Raw genomic sequence first — 23,878 nt, forward strand, 5'->3', positions numbered from 1 at the left:
CACTGAAGACTGGAGTAATGATGCTGAAAATTCAGCTTTCATCACAGAAATAAATTCAAATGTAAAATACACTGAATTTGAAAACGGCTATTATAAATTGTAATAATATTTCACAATTGTATCATATTTTTTATTAAACATTTAACTCTTGGTAAGAGACTTTTTTTGAACATTCAAATTCTTACTGACATCTGGCTTTTTTTAGTGAAAATCTACTAACAGGTCAAAGAAGAGTGCTTAAAAGAAAAAAAAAAAACATAGCCTCTTATTTTAGTAAAATAACACTGAATTTTCCTCACCTGCATCACCGGCTCTAACCATTTGTGTTTTTGTGTGTGTAAAGTAAATCTTTTTATTCATGCTTCATTTACACTTAATTGAAAAATGCTTTATCGCTCCAACAGCGCTGTACGCCAAAGTCCACCAAAGTCCAGAAGAAAAAGTAATTTACAACTGCTTTATTTATTTCCTTTTCAAAACACTATAAACAAAGTAAAACTTTGAGGAAAAAAAAAAAAAGAGAAAGGAAATTACAAACAGACCGTTTCCCTCAGAAAATTCATATAACACTGGCAATAGAATTGTTGCAACAAATTCAATACATATGAAAAATATTTCCCCTTTTGTCATGTGATTCCACGGTGCTGTTTCCTTTTTAAAGTAACACTGTAAGAGTCTCTGGGTAGTGATGTAGGACATGTTGAAGCGGTCCTCGAGAGGTATGCCATTGTCGGGGGCACACCGGAAACATCAAAAACTCTGATGTGCTTTAATTCAATGTCTGCTTGTGCTATAATGCAATTTTGGCTTTATGCCACTCCACGAACTCATCCAGCATCACTGGCCCTGAAACCAAAGACAGAGATTAGAGACTGTTCAACCCAGAGCCATCTTATGAGAAGAAAAGCGTCCCACTTACAGGCTCCGTCTTCATCATAGTTGCTCAGGTCTGAATTAACCGTACGGCTGAACTCTAGGACATTGTACCACTGGTCCTTATTCATGACTTTATACTTTGATTGCTGGAGGAGAGAGGATTCTGTTAGTCACAGTACTTCACTGAATCATATTTAAGACCAAGTACTACTGAATTCAGTGTTTTAAAATGCATAGGCCACCAGAAAAAAGTCATATGGTTCAGTTTGGCTTTAAATTGACTAATTCAGAAGTACATGTGTGAGTAAAAAAACTAATTCATGGGGTTTTATTTCAAATGTGTGACCCTAGATCACAAACCGCTCATAAGTAGCACTGGTATATTTGTAGCAATAGCCAAAAATACACTGTATGGGTCAAAATGATTGATTTTTCTTTTATACCAAAAATCATTAGGAGATTAAATAAAGACCATATTCCATGAAGATATTTTGTAAATTTCCTACTATGAATAAATTAAAACTTAATTTTTGATTAGTAATATGCATTGCTTAAAAGTTCATATGGACAACTTTAAAGGCGATTTTCTCAATATTTTGATGTTTTTGAGAATCACATAGTTGTATATCGGATCAAATATTGTCCTATTCTAACAAACCATACATCAATGGAAAGTTTTTTTTATTTAGCTTTCAGATAATGCATAAATCTAAATTATTATTTTTTTTTAATTGACCCTTATGACTGGTTTTGTGGTCCAGGGTCACAATTGTAAAAACAAACATGGAGGTCTTAAATTTAGGGCAGTAAATACAGGAATCAACAACTTAATGTGATTATTAAACTTCATCTTCAACTTCATGATTTAATGAAATAAATACGAGAGCTGCATGTTTCAAAGGACAAAAAAAATTGCACATTTTACAGGCTTGTAGTTTCAAAGCAGTTCACAATCAGTGAATACTGACATTTTGTACAGTGTTTTTGTTTTAGACAGTTGTAAGAGTGCATTTTTTTTACCTCCCGATTGAGAAGCTGGAAGTAGTAAAGTCATTTCAAAATAAAAGTCTTAGTATATTTTATTCTTGTTTAATTAAAAGTCCCATATGTGACTCTGGACCACAAAACCAGTCTTAGGTAGCATGGGTATATTTGTAGCAATAGCTAAAAAAAACATTGTATGGGTTAAAATTATCGATTTTTCTTTTATACCAAAAATCATTAGGATATAAAAAAAAAAAATCATGTTCCATGAAGATTTAGTTAATTTCCTACCAAAAATATATCAAGACTTAATTTTTGATTAGTAATATGCATTGCTTCATTTGGATCATTTAGAAAACTTTAGTGATTTTCTCAATATTTTAACTTTTTTGCACCCTCAGATTCCAGATTTTGAAATAGTTGTATCTTGGGCCAAATATTGTCCTATCCAAACAAATCATACATTATCTGAAAGCAGATAAATAAGCTTTCAGTTGATGTATAAATCTCAATTTCAAAAAATTAACCCTTATGACTGGTTTTGTGGTCTAGAGTCACACATTATTCAGACTGGTTATTATTGGTGTTTAAGCTGCACAAACATATCTGGCATTTAATTCAACATTCAAAATCTAAGTAATTCCATAATTATTACATAAAGCCAGTATGAAGCAGATTTTTTTGTTTGTTTAAAACCTAGAGTACTTTTTGTATTCAAATAAACAAAGAGTACATGGAAATGTCTCTCTTTATTAACGAAAAAAAACTAATCATTTGATCAATATCAACTGCAACTCTAAAGGTCAAATGTGACCCTGGACCACAAAACCAGTCATAAGGTTAAATTTGACAAAACTGAGCTTTCTAATGATGTATGGTTTGTTAGGATAGGACAATATTTGGCTGAGATGCATCTATTTGAAATCAGAAATCTGAGGATGCAAAAAAATCAAAAAGACTGAGAAAATCACCTTTAAAGTTGTCCAAATTAGGTTCTTAATGCATATTACAAATCAAAAATTACATTTTGATATGTTTACAGAAGGAATTTTACAGAAGGAATTTTACAATTACTTAATTTATTTACTTAATTTCTCAATGATTTTTGGCATAAAAGAAAAATCAAAAATTTTGACCCATGCAATGTATTTTTGGCTATTGCTACAAATAAACCCCAGCGACTTAATACTGGTTTTGTGGTCCAGGGTCACAAATTAGGAGTCCTAGTTTTATGGTGCTTTTCTTGCTTTTGTCTGTTTTGAGCTTGACAGCCAATCTGACAGTCTGGTTTAAAGAAAAACACGACAAACCTCAAGAAACTGGTGGAAAACTGGGAACAGAGGCCACGTCCTTCCAAGGAGAAGCGCTAACATGGATTTTGTAGTGTCCATATCAAGACTGCGCTGATCTTTATCCTGCATGGATAAAAATGAAAGATGAAAAAAACATCCATAAGCAGACACAAATTAACTGCAACTTATTTATAGATAAAATCAAGCGATTTTTATCCTAAAATAGCCATATCCACAAAACCAGTCGTAAGTAGCATGGGTATATCTGTAGCAATAGCCAAAAATAAATTGCATGGGTCGAAATTATAAATCTTTCTTTTATGCCAAAAATCATAAAGACATTAAGTAAAGATCAGGTTCCATGAATATATTTAGTAAATTTCCTTCTGTAAATTTATCAAAACTTTTGATTATTAATATGCATTGCTAACAACTTCAAAGGCATTTTTTTTAATATTTTGATTTTTTTGCACCCTCAGATTTCCGAATATTGTCCTATCCTAACAGACCATACATCAACAGAAATCTGAAAAAAATAAGCTTTCTGTTGATGTATGAATCTCAGTTTCTAAAAAATTGACACTTACGACTGGTTTTGTGGTCCAGGGTCACAATTGATCTTAAAATCGAGAAACACAAGTGCATTTCTTCGTCCTACAAAAGAAATCATCTCACCCTGGCAAAGTCGAAGGCATATCTGTAAATGTTCTTGAACACAACCGTGTCATTCAGCTGAGAGCGCATATAGTCCAGTTTGCCTTGTAATCTCTCTGTGCAGTCGCAACTGTAGACAGATCAGAGAAGTTAAATGCTAAAATAATAAAAGACTTCTGATATTCAAGGCATGTGACATGAAGGACAATCTTACTGTAGTGACGTCATTCCTTTCAGCCACTCTTCTTTTGTGAAAAATCCCATATTTGTTGCTTCAAGTTTCCAGGCTAAAACTAACATTACAATCTGAGGAGGCACAGAAACACAGTGTGCATTATTTCAAGTGATTTCTTATATTTTGTGTACTGTTTCTGTATAGATGAATTTTGCTAACATTTTCAGGCTCTACTCCGATGTCCTCACAGAACTTCTCCATGCTCTCTGGTCCGACAATGTCATCTGAACCTACACATTTAAAGCCGAAACAACAAATATATCAGCTCAAGCCTGCTCGAGGTACAATTCACCCAAAACTGCTGAAAACATAGCATTCCATCACTTAGCGAATGGGTGCCGTCAGAATGAGAGCTGATAAAAACATCACAACAATCCACACCACTCCAGACCATCATTTAACATATTGAGAATCCAAAAGCCATGTTCATAAGAAACAAATCCATCATTAAGATGTTTTTAACTTCAATCCTTTGCTTTCAGCTAAAATTGGACTTCATAATTCATAACAACACTTCAGTGAAAAAGTCCATCTTCTGTTATATCTCTCATCAAAATCCAAACACATATGTGACCCTGGACCACAAAACCAGTCTTAAGTCGCTGGGGTATATTTGTAGCAATAGCCAAAAATACATTGCATGGGTCAAAATTTTTGATTTTTCTTTTATGCCAAAAATCATTAAGAAATTAAGTAAAGTTCATGTTCCATGAAGATTTTTTGTAAAATTCCTACTGTAAACATATCAAAATGTAATTTTTGATTTGTAATATGCATTGTTAAGAACCTAATTTGGACACCTTTAAAGGTGATTTTCTCAGTCTTTTTGATTTTTTTGCATCCTCAGATTTCTGATTTCAAATAGATGTATCTCAGCCAAATATTGTCCTATCCTAACAAACCATACATCAATAGAAAGCTTATTTATTGAGCTTTCATATGATGTATAAATCTCAGTTTTGTCAAATTTAACCTTATGACTGGTTTTGTGGTCCAGGGTCACATATTTGTTCAGACTTGTTTTGTCTGGTAAACAGTGCTTGATCTCTCCAGATTCAGACTAGATGGGAGCTTCCACTGGAAGAAGCGTTATTATCAATTATAAACTCATATTTTGGCCAGAAGTTACAGTTTGAAGATAAAACCTCCTGATGATGGATTTGTTTCTTACAAACACACAGGTTTTGGCTTCGCAAGATGTTAAGTGATGGACTGGAGTGGTGTGGATTATTGTGATGTTTTTGGACTCTCGTTCTGACGGCACCCATTCACTGCAGATGATACATTGTTGAGCAAGCTTTGGAACGTTATATTTCTAACCTACATTTTGGAAAGCCTGAGGGTGAGTACATTTTCAGCAAACTTTCATTCTTGGGTGAAATGTGGTAATACATCACATTATCAAATTAAAGAGTTTCATGTGAGTAAGGAAAGATTTCCGTACCTGCATATTCGTAAAACCAGGCGAGACATTTCTTGCTTGAGAAATGATCATCTGGGTTTACCAGCCGTGCTGGAGTTTGTGTCCTACAGTAACTGGATTTGAAAGAGGTGATGATACAGTGACTGATGTATATATATACAAAAGAGAGTGACTCAAAAACTCACAAATATTTTTACCTGGTGATTTTGCACTTTCTAATGCTGGGGTCTTCTGAACCGGATGACTTTCTTTTCTTTTTCACAGGCATAATGGAGGTTCGGGTGAGTTGGTTCGCTCTTACTAAAAAAATCACAAATGAACAAAACAAATTGAAGCTGACAGCTGATTTCCTTCCTGTCCAATTCAATATTTCAGGGTCAATGAAGAGCAGAAAGCAGCTCTACCTGTGTACCTTTGGGCACCGTGTCCATTCAAGTGTAGCAAACTCTGAAAACAGGGAGGAAAACAAAATGACACCTTGAACTCATATTTAAAGGATTACTCCACTTCCAAAATAAAAATTCCCCGATAATTTACTCAGCCCATGTCATCCAAGATGTTCATGCCTTTCTTTCCTTCAGTCAATAAGAAATGTTTCTTGAAGTAGGTATTATCTCCATATAGTGGACTTCTACGGTGTCCAGGAAACTGAACTTCCAAAATGCAGCTTAAATTCAGCATCAACGGGTTCTAAATGATTCCAGATGAGGTAGAAGGGTCTTATCTAGCAAAACAACAGGTCATTTTCTAAACAAATTGACAATTTTTATTCTTTTTAACTTCAAGCGCTCATCTTGTCTAGCTCTGCGTGAACTCGTTTTTTCTCCCAACTTCAAAATCATCCTACATCGCTGCAGAAGTACCAACCTAGTGTTTACAAAGTGAACATACCATGAAGATCAAATGCCCTTTGCCAAAAAATTCAAAACAGCATTGTAGGATGATTTTGAAGTTGAAGAAACAAAAAAACAGATGGGAGTTTTTCGACATACCCTAACTATATTGACCAAGATTACACAAACTATGCATGCACATCGCTGAGACGAGACAAGAAGAGCATTTGAGGTAAAAAAGTATATAAATTGTCAATTTGTTTTTGAAAATAACCAATCACTTCGCTAGATAAGACTCTTCTTCCCCGGCAGTTTAGAGCCCTTTGAACCAGCATTTAAACTGCATTTCAGAAGCTTAAACTTGGGGGCACCATACATATTCATTATGATAAAATGCAGCTTCACTGAATCCCATCCAAAGAACAAGGGTCTTTTCTAGCAAAACGATCAGCCATTTTCTCAAAAAAAAAAAAAAAAAAAAAAAAAAAAAAATACAACTTATATATTTTTCAACTTCTAATGCACTCTGTGTGTATTCCTTGCACTCCGGTTCAAGACAGTTACGGTACGTCAAAAAAACTCATCTTATTTTCAGCTCCAACTTCAAAGAAAAAAAAAAAAAAATTATATATATATATATATATATATATATATATATATATATATATATATATCATTTAGAGCCCTCTGAAGCTGCATTTAAACTGCATTTTGAAAACTCAAACTTGGGGCCACCATACATATCCAATACATGGAGAGAAATCCTAAAAAATTTTCATAAAAAACTATTTCTTTACAACTGAAGAAAGACAGACATGGACATCCTGGCTCACAAGGGGGTGAGTAAATTATCTGTAAATTTTTGTTCTGGAAGTGAACTAATCCTTTAAGTTTTTTTTTTTTGGAAGAACATATAGTGGAGTTCAATGGTGCTCAACAGATTAAAGGTTAAAAATGCAGTGTCAATGCAGCTTCAGAGAAGAGCCAAGAAACATGGGTCTTATCTAGAGAAACGATCTGCCATTTTCTTAAAAAAATAAAATAAAATAAATAAAAATGGACAAGTTCTATACTTTTTAACTTCTAATGCCCGTCTTGTCAAGCTCTACGTGTACTCTGTGTATTCCAGTTCAAGACAGGGGACACTGAAAAACTCCCACCTCATTTTCAGCTCCAAATTCAAAATCATACGACAGAAGTACTGACCCAGCGTTTACAAAGTGAACGTGCAAAAAAGATCAAACACCCTTGTATCTACATCAATGTAGGACTATTTTAAAGTTGGAGGTGAAAATGAGATAGGAATTTTTCAACATACTCTAATTGTCTTGAATCGCAGAGCTAGACAAGACAAGCATTTGTGGTAAGAAAAAAAAAAAGTGTATAAATTTTAACTTATTTAAGAAAATGACCAATTTCCCTTGACCTTTATTGCTCAGCTGGGATCATTTAGAGCCCTTTGAAGCTGCATTTTCAACCTTCTATACATTGAGCACCACTGAAGTCCACTATATGTAAAAAAAAAAAAATCCTGGAATGTTTTCCTCATAAAACGCCATTTCTTTCCGACTGAAAGAGGACACATGAATATCTTGGATGACATGGGGGAAGTCATGCTTTTGATGCTCAAATTGAAATGTATGCTTTCAAGACTTACAAGTTACAAGACAAAGATTTGCCACAGGTATCTCTTTCCCTCTAAATGCCTCTGCATCCAGACCTTTACAAAAGGGGGAAAAAACATTTATAGAACACTTACAATTAAAATGCATTATATATTTACATGGCATTACTGGGTGTCTTAGTCTTTATGTAAATTGATGACAAAAAAAAATACAAATATGAACAACGTCACACAATCGTTTTAATTTTCAAAGCAAATTCTGATGTTTGACAATAAACAGATGCATAAATGTTTACAGTATCACTTGAGCTTTAACTTCGTGTCGAATACATAAAGGATTGTATTTTGTATCTTATTTTGAATAACAACGAATACGATTGCTTATTAAAATATGATGAACGCAATTAGATCCAATAATTATAAAATACTAAAGACTAAATTTCTCATTTGGTTCACACAGATAGCATTTAAAGATAACGTTTAATTTTAAAACAAACAACTATTAGATAAATCTGTTAAATAACAAAACTGACGAGCTGTTGAGCACAAATGAATCGCCTTTGTGGATCCTGAAATGGCTGAACTGCCTAATGCCAAAAGACTGGAAGTCATCTAAGCGTGTGAAATGAATAAAAAACACATAAGGAATAAACTGTTACAAAGAACTTGTGATTTGAGTAAAAATGAACACAAACACGCATGTGATATACGAACATATATGAACACCACCTCACCGGCTCATCTAAATATCACCAAGAAACACTCGATAAAACACTCTACAGAGACGAAACTTAGTATAATGAAGTGCGCTCTCATCAAACCTGAAATATCAGCTGGTTTGGGTTCGTCCCGTTGAGTTTATTTGTTCACAATTTCAGCTGCGTTTGTGCTGAAATCTGCGACTGCTTTAGTTTCACACTGGAGGAATGAACACTTCCGGCTCGCCAACAGACAAAATAAAAGTCACGCAGTTTGAATTTCAACATTTTAATTTCGCATTTCATGGATGTTCTCTTGTGCTGCGCGCGTCACATTGCATAGCAATATTGCTTTTGACAATTTAGTCCTTATTATATTAGCCATGTTCAAAGAAGCAAAACAGCCTCTTGTTTATTGATCATGAGTAGGTCGTGAAAAAAAAAATCATCTCAATACATATTTATGACAATATGACAAAGCAGTTTGAAAACTGATGACCAAAGTGAAAAACTGGTAATGTGAGTTTACAATCCTAATTCAAGATCTTCTATCTCCTTCAACAGCTGGGCCTCCTTCTGCATCTTCTCAAGCTGTAAAAAAGGGGAAATATTATAGTTAATATAACAATATAATTATTATATAATATATAACTATTACAAATAATAGTATTTTTTTATTTAAAAAAAATAATGATTTTATACAAATATTATACATTTTAAAATTATGCATTACAAAAAAATTGAGGAACAAATACTTTAAATTTAATGTTTTTTTATGATTTGAACCAAGTGATTAAAAAAGCTTTTATTTTAATTAATTAAGAGGTGCTGATAAGATGATAAATATAGCTTTGCTATATTACCTGATTTTTTTGCATGACTTTGCCAGCCGCCTGCTGCTCCTTCAGTTCATCAATGGCTTTGAGTTTCTGTCGGAGAAGCATAAAAATCCCATTGATTAATGGAAAACAATAAGTAACAATAATGGCGAGTTCTGAGCATGTGAAGAAATTATAGATTTTTATGGATACCTAAACTATATCCGGATCACATTTGGCACTTCTATGTAAAAATGTTGCAATTTTTAAGATGGTCATAAATGATAAATGTACAGTTATTAAATTAAAAAAAATTACTTGGCATAATTTATGCAAAATTAAGGCTATTTTCGGCAAAATAAAATAAAATAATAAAATTTATATAAAAATTAAATTCACTCAAAATGAAAGTTGTTTCCATGCCAGCAGGTTGCTGAGGCTATCCTAATGACATGAGCTAAAAAATGAAATAAAAATATAAAATAAAATAAAAGTAGGTCAATATTACTTTCCGGTCTATTACAAGTCAATAAATGAAATCCATTCTGTCATGAAAAAAAAACACACACACAAAAAAAACACTAGTATTTACTAGTATAAATGAGAACTTTACATTATTATTCTTTTTTTTATTTTTTTATTTAATTCTCAGATAATCTACTTTAAATTCCCATGCCAGCATTTGAGGCTACTCTCATGACAAGAGCTAAACAAAACAAAACAAAACAAAATAAAATAAAATAAAAGTCTATTTTACTTTGTGGTCTATTACAAGAGTAAATAAAATACATTTTGACATAAATGAGAACTTTACAGTATTATTCAATTAAAAAAAAATTAATTCTCACATAATTTACTCAAAATAAAGGTTGTTTCCATGCCAGCACCTGAGGCTATTCTCATGACAAGAGCATAAAAAAGCAAAAAAAATAAATAAAGCAATATAAAATAAAAAAGTAGTCTTTTACTCTACTAAGGTCTTTTACTCTGTGGTCTATTACAAGTCAAGAGTAAATAAAAAAACATTTTGCCATGGATTTTTAAACATTTTTAACTAGTATAAATGAGAATTTTACAGTATTATTTAATTTTAAAAATTAAAATTTCACATAATTTACTCAAAATAAAGGTTGTTTCCATGCCAGCAACTAAGGCTATTCTAATGACAAGAGCATAAAATAAAATAAAGTAAAATAATATAAAAATAAATAAAACTTATTTTATAATAAAATAATCAAATACATTTTGACATGTTTTTTTTTAAACTGGTACAAATGAGAACTTTACAGTATTATTTAGCTAAAAAAATTACATTTTCACATAATTTACTTAAAATAAAGGTTGTTTCCATGCCAGCACCTGAGGCTATTCTCATGACAAGAGCATAAAATAAAATAAAGTAAAATAATAAATAAAACTTATTTTATAATAAAATACATTTTGACTGGTTCAAATGAGAACTTTACAGTATTATTCAATTCAAAAAATAAAATTCTCACATAATTTACTTAAAATTTCCATGCCAGCAGCTGATCTACATAAAAAATAAAATAAAAGTAGGTTACTATGTGGTCTATTACAAGAGTAAATTAACATGGACATTTTTACATGGAAGTAAAAAAATGTTTTTTACTGGTATAAATGAGAACTTTACAGCATTATTGAATTCAACAATTCACATAATTTACTCAAAATTATTATTAAAACTAATACAAATAAAATAAAATAAATTTAAAACTAAAATAAAACTATATTGTATTTTATACTAGTTAAATTCATATGTCAAAATGTATTTTATTTACTCTTGACCTGTAATATTATTTTATTTTATTCAAATAAAATAAAAATCAAGCAAAAATAAAATTAAATAAAAAATGTAGGACCATTTTACCTTGTGGTCTAAATAATAAATGACAGCATTTATCTTAAACAGCTGACAGTTTGTCTCACTGCATGTATATATGCTGATCTCATTTGACTGTAAACCCATTCCAACCATTTCACCTTTTTTAAATTCTTGATCTTTTTGTCAGTTTCAGGGTCTCCACAGCTAGAAGTCACATGACTGGCAGGGGCGGAGTCTTCCACTGGAGGCGGAGCATCGTCACTCTTGTTTTCCTGAATCAACACAAAGCATCACTTACTTCTCTTTACGGTTTATCGAACAAATGCGAATACCAACAGCACCAATACCTGTTTAGCAGCTTTCTTTGCTTCTCGCCTTTTCTGGTTTTTCATAGCAGCTTTAGACATTTGCTTCTCTCCTGCAGCACCGGGTTTCATGTTCTGCGGCGGCTCCTCTTCATGCTTGGATAGACAAATCAATATCACGGGACATTCATAACGTGGACATAAACAGAATCAGCATTGTACAAACTCACTAGTTTGGAGCTGGCGGTCTGGGGTTTGTTGCGGAGAGCGGGCGGACGGTACGCCTGCGCCGGTTTGGCTTCGGTGCTGCCGAGCTCGCTTGGCGACGCCTGGTATTTCACCGCCTTCTCCGGGAACGTTCCAGTCGGGAAGGGCTGCCACAACACTTCCCACAGCTCTTTATTTGACGGCGTTTCATGCTTGTACAACACAGTCCCCGTGTAATGCCAGATCTTGTATCCATTGCTGACCCTGAGCCTGGGGGAGCAGGTGGCCGTCACTACGTGTTCCCCGTCAGGACACCAGAAGAAATGTGTGGTATCTTCAGCCTGGGGTTTAGACACCTGCTTGTATTTCTTCATATCCCAGACTTCCATCTGCCCTCTCAGGTTTCCAAACCCGGCGAGGACGAGGATGTGACCCTGGGGGCTGTAGAAAGCTGCGTTTCGGGGGCCAGTGCCGAAGTCGAACACAGACTCACACTTGTGGTTAAAGACAGTCGCCTTGGCCGGCATAAAACCATAAACCACGCAAAACTCGGATGAGTTGGGGTTCCAGGATACATCATATATGGGGCCGTTCTTTGCTGCGCGGGACAAAAAGCAAAATAAGAGGGATCACACAAAATGCATGTTATTGCTTATTTAGAACTGACTTAAAGATATTTTACATAAAAGATGTTTACATATAGTCCACAAGTTTCAGCATTTTTGTGTAATTGAACCATTTCCAGCAATGACTGTGTGATTTTGAGATCTATCTTTTCACATTGAGGACAACTGAGGGTCTCATATGCAACTATAACAGAAGGTTCAAACACTCACTGATACTCCAGAAGGAAAAGCCATGCATTTAGAGCTGGGGGTGAAAACTTTTGAACAGAATTGGAATGTGTACATTTTTCTTATTTTGCCTAAATATCATCTTTTTTTTATTTAGTATTGCCCTTCAGAGGCTACAGAAGATAGTTACATGTTTCCCAGAAGACAAAATAAGTTAAGTTTACCCTAATTTTTTTACATTTAAAAAGTTTCACCCCTCCCCTCTTAATGCATGTTTTTTATTTCTGGAGCATCAGTGAGTGTTTGAACCTTCTGTTGTCCTCAGTGTCAAAAGATGGATCTCAAAATCATACAGTCATTGTTGGAAAGGGTTCAAATACACAAAAATGCTGGAAAACCAAAGAATTTGTAGGACCTGAACAGTGTTGTTTTTGACAACCATCTTAGATTTAGTCTTAGTCTTAGTCTTTTGGACTAAAATGCTTATTAGTTTTAGTCAAATTTTAGTCACTTCTATATGTGACAAGTTTTAGTCCAATTTTAGTCGACGAAAAGTCAAAAAGGTTTTAGTCTAGTTTTAGTCAAAAAAGGGGAAAAAGTAGTCTTTTAACAAATTAATGTAGGTCAGTAAGTATTTTGCTGTTGGGTAGTGTCACTTAAGTTCTGAAAATAGCAGATCTATAGTTCAACACAATGTGAGCTTCCGGATCGACTATTTTCACCAATAATTACAATAATGAAGGAATGGTTTAGAACATAAAAGACAAACAAGGATGGAATGCTAAAACGGCTTGCCATACTAGTATGGCAAAGAGTATTTAATGCTAAAACGGCTTGCCATAGTGGCAGATACGTTTTAGGTTTTAATTGGCATGCACAATAAGCAGAAATGTCATGCATTTTAAACGTCTGACGGACCACCCACTAACATTTTCGTCTATTCTCGTCTCGTCAACGAAAACTCACACTCGTCTCGTCATGTTTTAGTCATCAACGAGCCATTTTTATCTCGTCATCGTCTCGTTATCGTCATGAAAAAAAGTGGCGTCAACGAAATGATTTCGTCATCGTCATCGTTGACGAAAACAACACTGGTGAAAACCCAAAATGAGTTTCATTTATATGGACTCTGAATGAGCCAAGTGGAATGGATTTGAGGAAACAGCAGCGTGTAATTTAAGGCTGTAGCTAAATGGAATGTAATTTATTAGGGCAAAAAAAAAACAAAAAAAAAAACACAGCTGTAGATCATTCAGGTAACAACACAGACAGTATTAAAAAAAATCAAACTTTTGTAAAATTTTGAACTGGTAACATTTTTTATGTGAAATATCTCATTCAGGTCAGTACTAAATAAACAACAATAACATGCATTTTGTATGATCCTTGTTATTTGGGTAAAATAATTAACATTTTGCAGATTCTGAAAGGAGGATGTAAACTTTTGACCTTAACTGTACTGTAAAATGTTATTTATTCCTGTGATTAAAGCTGAATTTTCAGCATCATTACTCTTTAGTGTCACATGATCCTTCAGAAATTATTTGAATATGCTGATTTGCTGTTCAAGAAACATTACTGATTATGATAATGAACTTTTTTCATTTTAAATACTAAGTTAAAGTACTTAAATACTAAAAAACAACCAAAAAAAAAAAAAAAAAAACCCTCAAAAGGCAGAGCTGTACTTACGTAGCTGAACTACTGCGCTTTCTCCATTGGTGGCGACATAATGTAACGTCTGTTCTCCATAGTAAGAGGCTCCTGTTTTATCAACCTCTGTGCTGGCTGTCACTAGAACTGCAGTGGCTTTAGGAAAGACCAGAAAACATTGTTACACACATGAAAGAGAAATATAATGTTGAGAAACGGATCATTTGCTAAAACCTTTTTTGTTCCACAGCATCATCACTTTATCAGCTTTGAAAAAGCTTTTGTTTGCCAGAGCAGATGTCGGACCTCCGAAATTGGGATACTGATACAGCCGTACAAAAGACGGAGCTCCTTTGCTTCCAGGAACATAAACGGCAATCTGAAGCAAAACGTCAACAATTAATATGTGTGATTTGTGATGATATTTGTAACAATAGCCAAAATACATTGTATGGGTCAAAATTATCAATTTTTCTTTTATGCCAAAAATCATTAGGGTTTTAAGTAAAGATCATGCTCCATGAATATATTTAGTAAATTTCCTACCATAAACATATCAAAACTTAATTTTATTAGTAATATGCATCGCTAACACATACATTTATGTGAGTAAAACTGCATGTGGAGCAATAAAAGGAAATTTCTGAAAGTGTTCTGATACCTTGCTCGGCTGTGATCCAGGAGACAAAGCAAACTCAGACACCTTCTGAAGGTGAAGCTTGTTGGCAATAGTTTCTACACAATAAACAGATAGCAAACTCAATGGCTGTTAAAAGTATTTGTTATCACATTCGAGATTTGCTAAAAATCTATATTTTTATCACAATTGCAAGCTACATTGAATAGCTGTACTTATATAATTCATTTATTACATCATGCAGGATTCATTAAAAGAATAGCTCACCCAAAAATGACAATTTACTGACCCTCAGGTGGAGATATTTAGTATTCTTTACACATTCATACAAATTGAAAAATGTTCATTTATGAATCAAGTTGAATTATAACTTAATTAAGAAAACATAAGAACACTGTGTTACCAAATTTGTTGTTCTCAAAGAAGTGAAGCTCATTATTGACATTTCTAACGCTAACACTTTCATCATCCGCCCAGCTCGGACACCTAAAAATAAAGACAAAGACCATGAATAAACTGACAGCAATAAAACTAATAGTTCTGTATTCATCAACATTGTTATGAACAATAATAGTTGCTCACCATCCCGTAATCTTCTTCTGATAGAACGCTTTAATGCAGGCACCAGTCTGCAAGTCCCAAAGCTGCAGGTTTGCCTCTCCCTGAGGGTTATCCTGCGTTTCTAAAAAATAAAAACTGTTGCTGATGGTTTCCAGGCATTATAGTGCATTTGCATTGAGTTCTGAGTGGTTTTAGCTCATTACTATACACTTGTTAAAGGATTGGTTCACTTTCAGAACTAAAAGGGTAACGCATTACAAGTAACGCAAGTTACGTAATAATATGACTTTTTCCAAGTAACTAGTAAAGTAACACATTACTTTTTAGTTGACAAGAAAATATCTGAGTTACTATTTCAATTAAGTAACGCCCCCCATTTATTGATTAAAAGCTCTCTTGTCCCCATGTTGAGAGAAATTGTGAGTAAGATGTTACTTTAGTTCTAGAATAAATGTCAACATGCATTAATTCATATCACTCACTAAAAAAAACAGATACAGTATACCTCAAAATGAATAAAAACAGTGAAATTCAACGCAAACCCGCAATAATTAAATGTGACCCTGGACCACAAAACCAGTCTTAAGTCGCTGGGGTATATTTGTAGCAATAGCCAAAAATACATTGCATGGGTCAAAATTATTGATTTTTCTTTTATGTCAAAAATCATTAGGAAATTAAGTAAAGATCATGCTACATTAAGATTTTTTGTAAAATTCCTACTGTAAACCTATCAAAATGTAATTTTTGATTAGTAATATGCATTGTTAAGGACTTAATTTGGACAACTTTAAAGGTGATTTTCTCAGTATTTTGATTTTTTTGCCCCCTTAGATTCCAGATTTTCAAATAGATGTATTTCGGCCAAATATTGTCCTATCCTAACAAACCATACATCAATAGAAAGCTTATTTATTGAGCTTTCATATGATGTATATATCTCAGTTTTGTAAAATTTAACCTTATGACTGGTTTTGTGGTCCAGGGTCACAAATATGTTAAATAATACAAATATCCTTTATGTGTTTAATCCCATTTTATTAACCGATGTCTTTGCTGCTGACCTTCGATGATCCAATTCATCCAAACTAATAAGCTAAAATGACTCAAGATAATCTAACATTTGTTTCCTTTTTTTTTATCGCTGTAGAGTTGACATTTTTTCTTCTGCGGTCTACTGTACAGACGTCAATTTACTTTTCTCTAAGCCTGAGGCTTTTGGTGTAAAAAGGCTTTTACATTTGCCAAAAATAGACCTTTTTATATTAAAAACAAACAAGCAAGTTCTGCCCAGATTTAAAAAGTATCGCAAAAGTTACGTAAAAGCAACGTGAAAGCAACGTAATACTAATTAGTTACTTTTTTAGGGAGTAACTCAATATTGTAATGCATTGCTTTTCAAAGAACTTTCCCCAACACTAGCACTCACCCTCTTGTCATCCAAGATGTTCATGTCTTTCTTTCTTCAGTTGTAAAGAAATTATGTTTTTTGTGGAAAACATTTTAGAATTTCTCTCCAAATAATAGATATGTATGGTGCCCATGAGTTTGAGCTTCCAAAATGCAGTTTAAACACAGCTTCAAAGGACTCTAAATGATCCCAGCCGAGAAAGAACAGTGTTAACTGACAATTGATATACTTTTTAACCTCAATAATGTTCTTATTAACCTCAAATAATGCTCAAATAAAGCTTATCTTGCCTCGTTTCTGCAATATCCATTCGTAGGCTGCGTAATCTGGGTCAGTATATTTAGGGTATGTCGAAAAACTCCCATCTCGTTTTCGTCTTCAACTTAGAAATCATCCTATATCAATGTTTTACCTCTTTTTGTAAAGGCTGTTTGATCTTCTATGCATGTTCACTTTGCAAACATTTTCTTTTAAACTCTCACCGGGTCGATACTTTTGCAGCGATGTAGGATGATTTTGACGTTGGAGAAGGAGTTTTTTGACATACCCTAACTGTCTTGACCCAGATCACACAGACATTTGAGGTTAAAAAGTATATAAATTTTCAATTTGTTTAGAAAATATCCAATCGTTTCGCTAGATAAGCCCCCTCTTCCCCGGCTGGGATTGTTTAGAGCCCTTTGAAGCTGCATTTTGGAAGTTCAAACTTGGGGGCACCATAGAAGTCCACCATATGGAGAGAAATCCTGAAATGTTTTCCTCAATAAACACAAGACATGAACATCTCGGATGCAAAGGGGGTGAGTAAATTATCTGTAAATTTATGTCCTGAAAGTGAACTACTCCTTTAAGGTGTTGTGGCTGGTTGCTTTCTTAGATGACATTTTGTCATAGAAAAACATTCAATCATATATCAAAAGCTCTTACTGGTATATTGCTGCCAGGTGGCCAGAACTCTATTCAGAGGTGAGAATTCCAGTGCGGCTGCTTTGGGCAAATCAAAAGACTTCACCAAATCTCCAGTGGAAGTTTTGATCACACTGACCCTATCAAACACACACAGGACAGATATTAGGTCAAACGTCAATTGGAACTACTACTAACTATACAGTGCTGAATACGTACTGCGAGCCATTGCACCAACCAAACAGGGATCCGTCACTGCTGAACGTCATGTATTTGCCTTGCCGTTCATCTCTGAAACAAAATAAATAAACAGTTGTTGTTAATAAAAACTACTTTTTGTGTTGTTTTAGCTAAAAAATGTCTTTGTGCAGCAAATGCAGTTTTGACCTCTGAAAAGAAGGGCTTTCCTGACAGCTCGGAGGTCCACGCAACAGAGACGTGCCTTCTGACCCTCTGACTGTTTGAAACGAAACAGAAAAGGAAAGACAAAGACTGAATGCTGGCTTGACAAAACTTCAAAGTTCAGTCTTGAAAATTTAAGGTTTTAATTCTTGTATAGATTTAATATTTGGGCAATTCGAAAAGAGATATGAAGTTTGTGTTGTACCGATACGCTGCAAAAAATGCTTTTCTTACTTAGATTTTTTGTCTTGTTTCCAGCTAAAATATCAAAAAATTCTTGAATCAGGAAGGATTTTCTAGACAAGTAAAAATGTGTGTTTTGTTTTTAGTAAAAACAAGTCAAAATTAGGTGAGTGTTTGCTTAAAACAAGCAAAATAATCTGCCAATGGGGTAAGAAAAATAATCTAGTTGTCTGCTTGAAATAAGATTTTTTTTTCTTACCCCATTGGCAGATTATTTTGCTTGTTTTAAGTAAAAACTCACTTAATTTTGACTCGTTTTTACTAAAAACAAGATAATAATTTTTACTTGTCTAGAAAATCCTTCCTGATTCAAGATTTTTTTAGATATTTTGGCTGGAAACAAGACAAAAAAATCTAAGTAAGAAAAGCATTTTTTGCAGTGTAGAGTGATGGATAGATGAACAGATTTTGTCAATATATGTAGGTCCATTGGACTTTTAGGGGATTTTTGATTGTCAAAAAATGGGAAATATTAAGTCTACAAAGCTGAGAGATTTTCTCATCAATAGGGATGGGTATTGTTAAGGTTTTAACGATATTACTACTTCTATCGATACCACTTATCGATTCGGTACTTTAACGGTACTCTTATCGGTACTTTTTGTTGTGTTTTTAATTAAAAAACTGAAACAGAAGAAACAGAGAACAGAAATAACACTTTATTTTTTAAATGTAAAATAATTATCTATAGCTTAGTAAACACCAATGAGCAAATATCTGTTACACAAACAAAACCAATGATTGTAAAACAAATAAATAAGCACAATTTTCTTGTAAATGAATATACAATGATTTAACTACAAATAAATTATTAGGTAAGCTCTGCTCTATAATTTCTTAGCATAGTTTATTATTATTTATCTATTTGTAGAAGCAGTAACGTTACTATAAAGGCATTTTAATGTTTAATATTTATTTAGGCTACTGCTAGGGCTGGGCAATTTGGCCTAGAATCAAAATCTCGATTAATTGAACATTTTAACCCGATTACAATTAATGAACGATTATTTTATTTATTAATAAAATTATATTTAATTATATTTATATAATATTTATTTTTTTGCCCTCATAGTTCACTGACAAGTTTTGTACAGTAAATATGTTCACATATTACAAGCGAGAGATTTTTGGATGAAGGGTGCATTACTTGATTTTAAAATAATTGAAGGAAACACACTATCTTAGTGCTGGGCGATATGACGATATATATCGTGGGGACGATAGAAAAGTGTCTATCGTCCTATTTCTCTTCTATCGTTTCTATCGTCTCTAACCTAATTTTATCAATTACTAAAGAAAATATTGCATTAAATAGGCTATGACAAATGTATTATAGTGTCTTGTTGCTGTGCAATGCATACTCTACCCTATAAGTGATAATCAAGAATAAAAACGAACTTTTTCACAAAGAAACTCCGTCTTGTGCGACATGCTTTAACTCGTGAGTGACTAAAGATGGAGACGCAAGAGGTTGAAGATGAATGCCCGGATCGAGTCGCAACAAACTGAAACTGCTACGCAGGCAGCAGACAAGAAGTACTTTTACCGACACGTGGGGGTACGTCAGTGATTTTGTTGCATTTTGAGAGCTTCAAGAGCTCCGACACGGAGCAGAAGACAGTCATGTGCAAACTCTGCCAAAAGAGTGTTTCCGCGCCCGACGCTGACGCCTGTTTCACGCCTGTCAATTCGTCTGCAGTGCGTATGCATTGCGTATTTTTTTCCGCACCCATGTTAACGGATCAGATCGTTCACACTGCACGCGGTTGCTGTCCGGTAGTGCGTTCCAGAAGCGGTGCGTTTGTAGCAGTGGAGCGATCCTTTCGGGACGGAGTCTGTTTTTGCTGCGCTGCATGCGCTGAATTAAAGTGACAGCGCATTGTTCGCTGTAAAAATGAACATGGATTGACACGGAAATGTACCATAAATGCATATAAATGCAGTCTACTGTGTTTCACAGTCAACACGTGGCTTTTTGGCTAGGTTTAAAATAGTGCAGTTTTAAATAAACAAGGCAACATAATAGATGCACTTGTCCAGGTAGAAAAGTTCTTTAAAATATGGTTTTTAATAAAGATTTAATACGAAAGAAAGGCACAGAGAGCCGACTGCTTGTCTGTGGTAAGTTTTAATTTAAAATATTTGTGATAGCCCAATTTCAATATGAAAAGGAAGCTATAGCCTACCTATGCTGTGTTTAAATGTGTTGCAACTTGCTTGAGAAACTTAATATACAAATCTAGAAGTCAAGTGCATTGAATAATAGCCTACGTTGTTTATAATACATTGAGTTTAAACGTGAATATGTCTAGTATTATTGTATTAGTCAATTAGTGTACTGTGATAAAAGAGTATCCCAATGCTGAAAAAGCACGTTTGGATTTGAAATTAAAATAACGGATAAATGGTGTGTTTGTGGTAAACACCCACGGATCAGGAACGGACTGCAAACGCGTTCTGTGTGGAAGCAAAACGAGTCCGTGCTGCCTCTGCACCGCATACGTAACGCACACGGACTGTATACACACTGCAGACGGAGTATGTGTGAAACAGGCGTGATACTTTATTTTGGTTTGCAAACTTTGCACTACAAGGTTGAAAAATGTTTTGTTTATTTTTTATAATTGAGCGCTTTTCTGCTCAGAAACTTGAAATGGCTGTGCACTTTAATAAAAAAATAGTTTATTTTGATAATACTATTTAACTATGATGTGGATAAAAAATGTGAAGGCTACTGTAGCTCTACCTCCACCACATCTGTTGTCATTTGATACATTTATATTGCTGCACTAAAATGTATTTTTCTCATTTGTGACAGTTCAGTTAAATGTCACTTCAAATAACGAATAAAAATAAAGTTGCAAAAAAATTATGCAATGATATTTTTGTCAAACTTTTCAGAGAATAACTGAAAACGTACTTTATTTTGGTATATCGTGATATATATCGTTATCGTGATATAAAATAATCCATATCGTGATACATGATTTTTCCATATCGCCCAGCACTACTCTACTATCTATGATTATTAATTGAACATCAGTGTTGAACAACTGAAATTAAAGCACGCATTGCTTAAAACGAAAAGTCACATTTTTCTTAAATTAGTGAAAATAAATAACTTGCACTATTGGAAACAAAATAAATAATTTTCAATGTTTTTCATAGTAAAAGTAGAAAATAAGCAGTATCTCCTCTAAATAAAATAACCCTTGTATATCCTGTAAATACTTTTTACTGTATAAATACTGTTTAAGCTCTCCATCGACATGTCGGCGGAATAACGGAACGGAGCGCTTGTGTTTTTTAAAGGGAAAGTAATTGAAATAATCGTCCTGGAAAAATTTGATCGATTATAGGTTCTGAATGTCGATTTCGATTATTTTTCGATTAATCGCCCAGCCCTAGCTACTGCATAAAAAAATATTCTAAATATTTAGCCTATATGTAGGCTATATGTATCTGAATGTGTGTTTATTAAATTATTAACATTATAATACTGATATAAAGAGACCTTATGTGATGTTTATGTCGTTATTTTAACATAGCATGCATACCTGAGGAGACGAATGATGAAGTAGAAGCTAGGCAGTCGAAAACTTTGCATTTCTGCACATAATGCACTTTGGCTAGATGTTTTGATAAATTGCTTGTGTTTCCGCCTTTACAAGCAAAAATCTTTTGCATTGTCCGTGTTCACACGGGTGAAGTGTAACCATACTTTGGATCGTTCGGCGCTCTCCGCCATCGTCACTCCATAAGCGCGCGCTCTCTCGTGTTGTGTGCGCGCGAGCTCTGTGTACTGCGGAACAGACTATATTTCGTGCGTGAGATAGCAAATAACGGCAGTGCAGGCGAATAACGAATATTATCGCAAATTACAAAAGGCTGGTCAGGTAAAACATGCTAGGTAATGTTTATTTAGCAATAATAAATAGGACATTTATTTTTTAAATTTCTCCAGTACCGACAGCAGAACCGTTAATGTCAGAGCTTATCGATACTTCGGTCTTTTATAATTTGGCACCGGGACCGATAAAGTACCGGGTTTCGGTACCCATCCCTACTCATCAAGCCTGCATTTATTTGATCCGAAGTACAGCAAAAACTGTAAAATACTGAAACTTTTTTTATTATTTAAAATAACGGCTTTCTATTTGAATATATTTTAAAATGTAATTTATTCCTGTGATTTCCAAGCAGAATTTTTAGCCTCAATACTCCAGTCACATGATCCTTCAGAAATCTTTCTAATATGCTGCTCAAAATACTAATAAAAAAAATATTATAATGTTGAAAACGGCTGAGTAGAATTTTTTCAGGTTTATTTGATGAATAGAAAGCTCAGAAGAACAGCATTTATCTGAAATTGAAATCTTTTGCCCCCCAAAATAAAAAAATATACTGACTGCAAGCTTTTGAATGGTATAATGTTACAAAAGCTTTTTATTTCAGATAAATGCTGATCTTTGGATCTTTCTATTCATCAAAGGATCCTGTTTTTTTTTTTTTTTTTTAAATATTGATATTCATAGTAATAAAAATATTTCTTGAACAGTAATTCAGCATATTAGAATGATTTTTGGAGGATAATGTGAGACTGAAGACTGGAGTAATGATGTTGAAAATTCAGCTTTGAAATCACAGGAATAAATTACATTTTACAATATATTTAAATAGAAAACAGTTTTAAATAGTAAAAATATTTCAACATTTTATTGTATTTCCTGTACTTTGGATCAAATAAATGCAGGCTTTGTGAGCAAAAGATACTTCTTTAAAAATCTTGACAAAATCTAGAGCTTAAAAACTACATCACAGTTTTAATAATCTGTCTAAAGTTAACAAAATAGGATTTTGTTGGAAACCCTGACCGAAGTTTCAATACTTTGGCTTTCTCAAGCCTGCTTATAAACGATTTATTCTGAATTTAAGACATGCATGCTTTTAAATCATTGATCAGCTGAGCATCAGCTAAATATTAGATATTTCTTAATATGTCATATTTGCCTATGCGCGCACATGTTGGTACTCTTTGAACGAATACTCTGATTTCCATTCCATTTTTTTGCGCATTTGACATGCTTATGAATGAGTTTGTGCGATAATATGTCTGAAGACCTTCAGAAAAAATGCCATGTGAATTATTTCATAACACGCTCTCCATCTCACGTTGATTATTTATGTTCACGCCACTGAAACTAGCATGAAATATACATTTTAGAGCAACAACTCACCTGCTAAATGAGGTATGGGGGGCGCCATTTTGAAACGGAAGTACTACAGCGTGCCACGTCACAGGTTTCCGCGCAGACGTCACGTAACTATAGGGCGTGTCGGTTGCGCCAGAGTTTGACGTGTAAAATGTCGTGTAAAAAAAAAAAAAAAAGGTTAAAAATTAGGTTTTATATGTAATATCGTTCCGCTTCGTTACAATTTTCAAATGAGGTGTTCTCGTAATTATTGATGTGTGTGC

General features: G+C 33.7%; 2 protein-coding genes across 3 annotated transcripts; both read right to left on the minus strand.

Moving 5' to 3' along the window:
- Nucleotides 1–397: 397 nt before the first annotated feature.
- Nucleotides 398–8,874, minus strand: LOC141345153 (DCN1-like protein 5). Of its 2 annotated transcripts, none has more exons than XM_073850024.1 (11): nt 8,743–8,874; nt 7,955–8,017; nt 5,877–5,911; nt 5,662–5,764; nt 5,486–5,577; nt 4,201–4,271; nt 4,021–4,112; nt 3,828–3,936; nt 3,171–3,275; nt 920–1,022; nt 398–846 (listed from the first exon to the last, which is right to left on the minus strand). In XM_073850024.1, exons 3-11 carry the CDS (start codon nt 5,893–5,895, stop codon nt 791–793), a joined length of 750 nt encoding a protein of 249 aa, XP_073706125.1. In that variant the 5' UTR covers nt 5,896–5,911; nt 7,955–8,017; nt 8,743–8,874; the 3' UTR covers nt 398–790. The 2 variants fall into 2 exon arrangements, with proteins under 2 accessions (XP_073706125.1, XP_073706126.1); XM_073850025.1 differs by having other exon boundaries at nt 399–846; nt 5,869–5,911; nt 8,743–8,873.
- An 18-nt stretch (nt 8,875–8,892) lies between these two features.
- Nucleotides 8,893–23,678, minus strand: LOC141345151 (eukaryotic translation initiation factor 2A). The gene is made up of 14 exons (XM_073850023.1): nt 23,640–23,678; nt 18,145–18,214; nt 17,977–18,048; nt 17,779–17,897; nt 15,462–15,561; nt 15,283–15,365; nt 14,904–14,977; nt 14,477–14,621; nt 14,282–14,398; nt 11,819–12,393; nt 11,631–11,744; nt 11,442–11,555; nt 9,483–9,548; nt 8,893–9,210 (listed from the first exon to the last, which is right to left on the minus strand). The coding sequence occupies exons 1-14, from the start codon at nt 23,665–23,667 to the stop codon at nt 9,145–9,147; spliced, it is 1,743 nt and encodes a 580-aa protein (XP_073706124.1). The 5' UTR covers nt 23,668–23,678; the 3' UTR covers nt 8,893–9,144.
- Between the last annotated feature and the right edge of the window lie 200 nt (nt 23,679–23,878).

The sequence above is a fragment of the Garra rufa genome, chromosome 11 (assembly GCF_049309525.1).
Source record: "Garra rufa chromosome 11, GarRuf1.0, whole genome shotgun sequence".
NCBI lineage: Eukaryota > Metazoa > Chordata > Actinopteri > Cypriniformes > Cyprinidae > Garra > Garra rufa.

Excerpts from the sequence above, each read along its gene's own strand:
- LOC141345151 (XM_073850023.1), bottom strand. The coding sequence starts at position 23,667 with ATGGCGCCCCCCATACCTCATTTAGCAG. Across the intron at positions 15,366-15,461 it reads CAGAAGAAGATTACGGGATG|GTGTCCGAGCTGGGCGGATG; the intron begins GTGAGCAACTAT and ends CTTTATTTTTAG. Across the intron at positions 9,211-9,482 it reads AAGTCATGCAAAAAAATCAG|CTTGAGAAGATGCAGAAGGA; the intron begins GTAATATAGCAA and ends CCTTTTTTACAG.
- LOC141345153 (XM_073850024.1), bottom strand. Across the intron at positions 3,276-3,827 it reads ATGCCTTCGACTTTGCCAGG|GATAAAGATCAGCGCAGTCT; the intron begins GTGAGATGATTT and ends TTATCCATGCAG. Across the intron at positions 1,023-3,170 it reads TTTTCCACCAGTTTCTTGAG|CAATCAAAGTATAAAGTCAT; the intron begins GTTTGTCGTGTT and ends TCTCTCCTCCAG.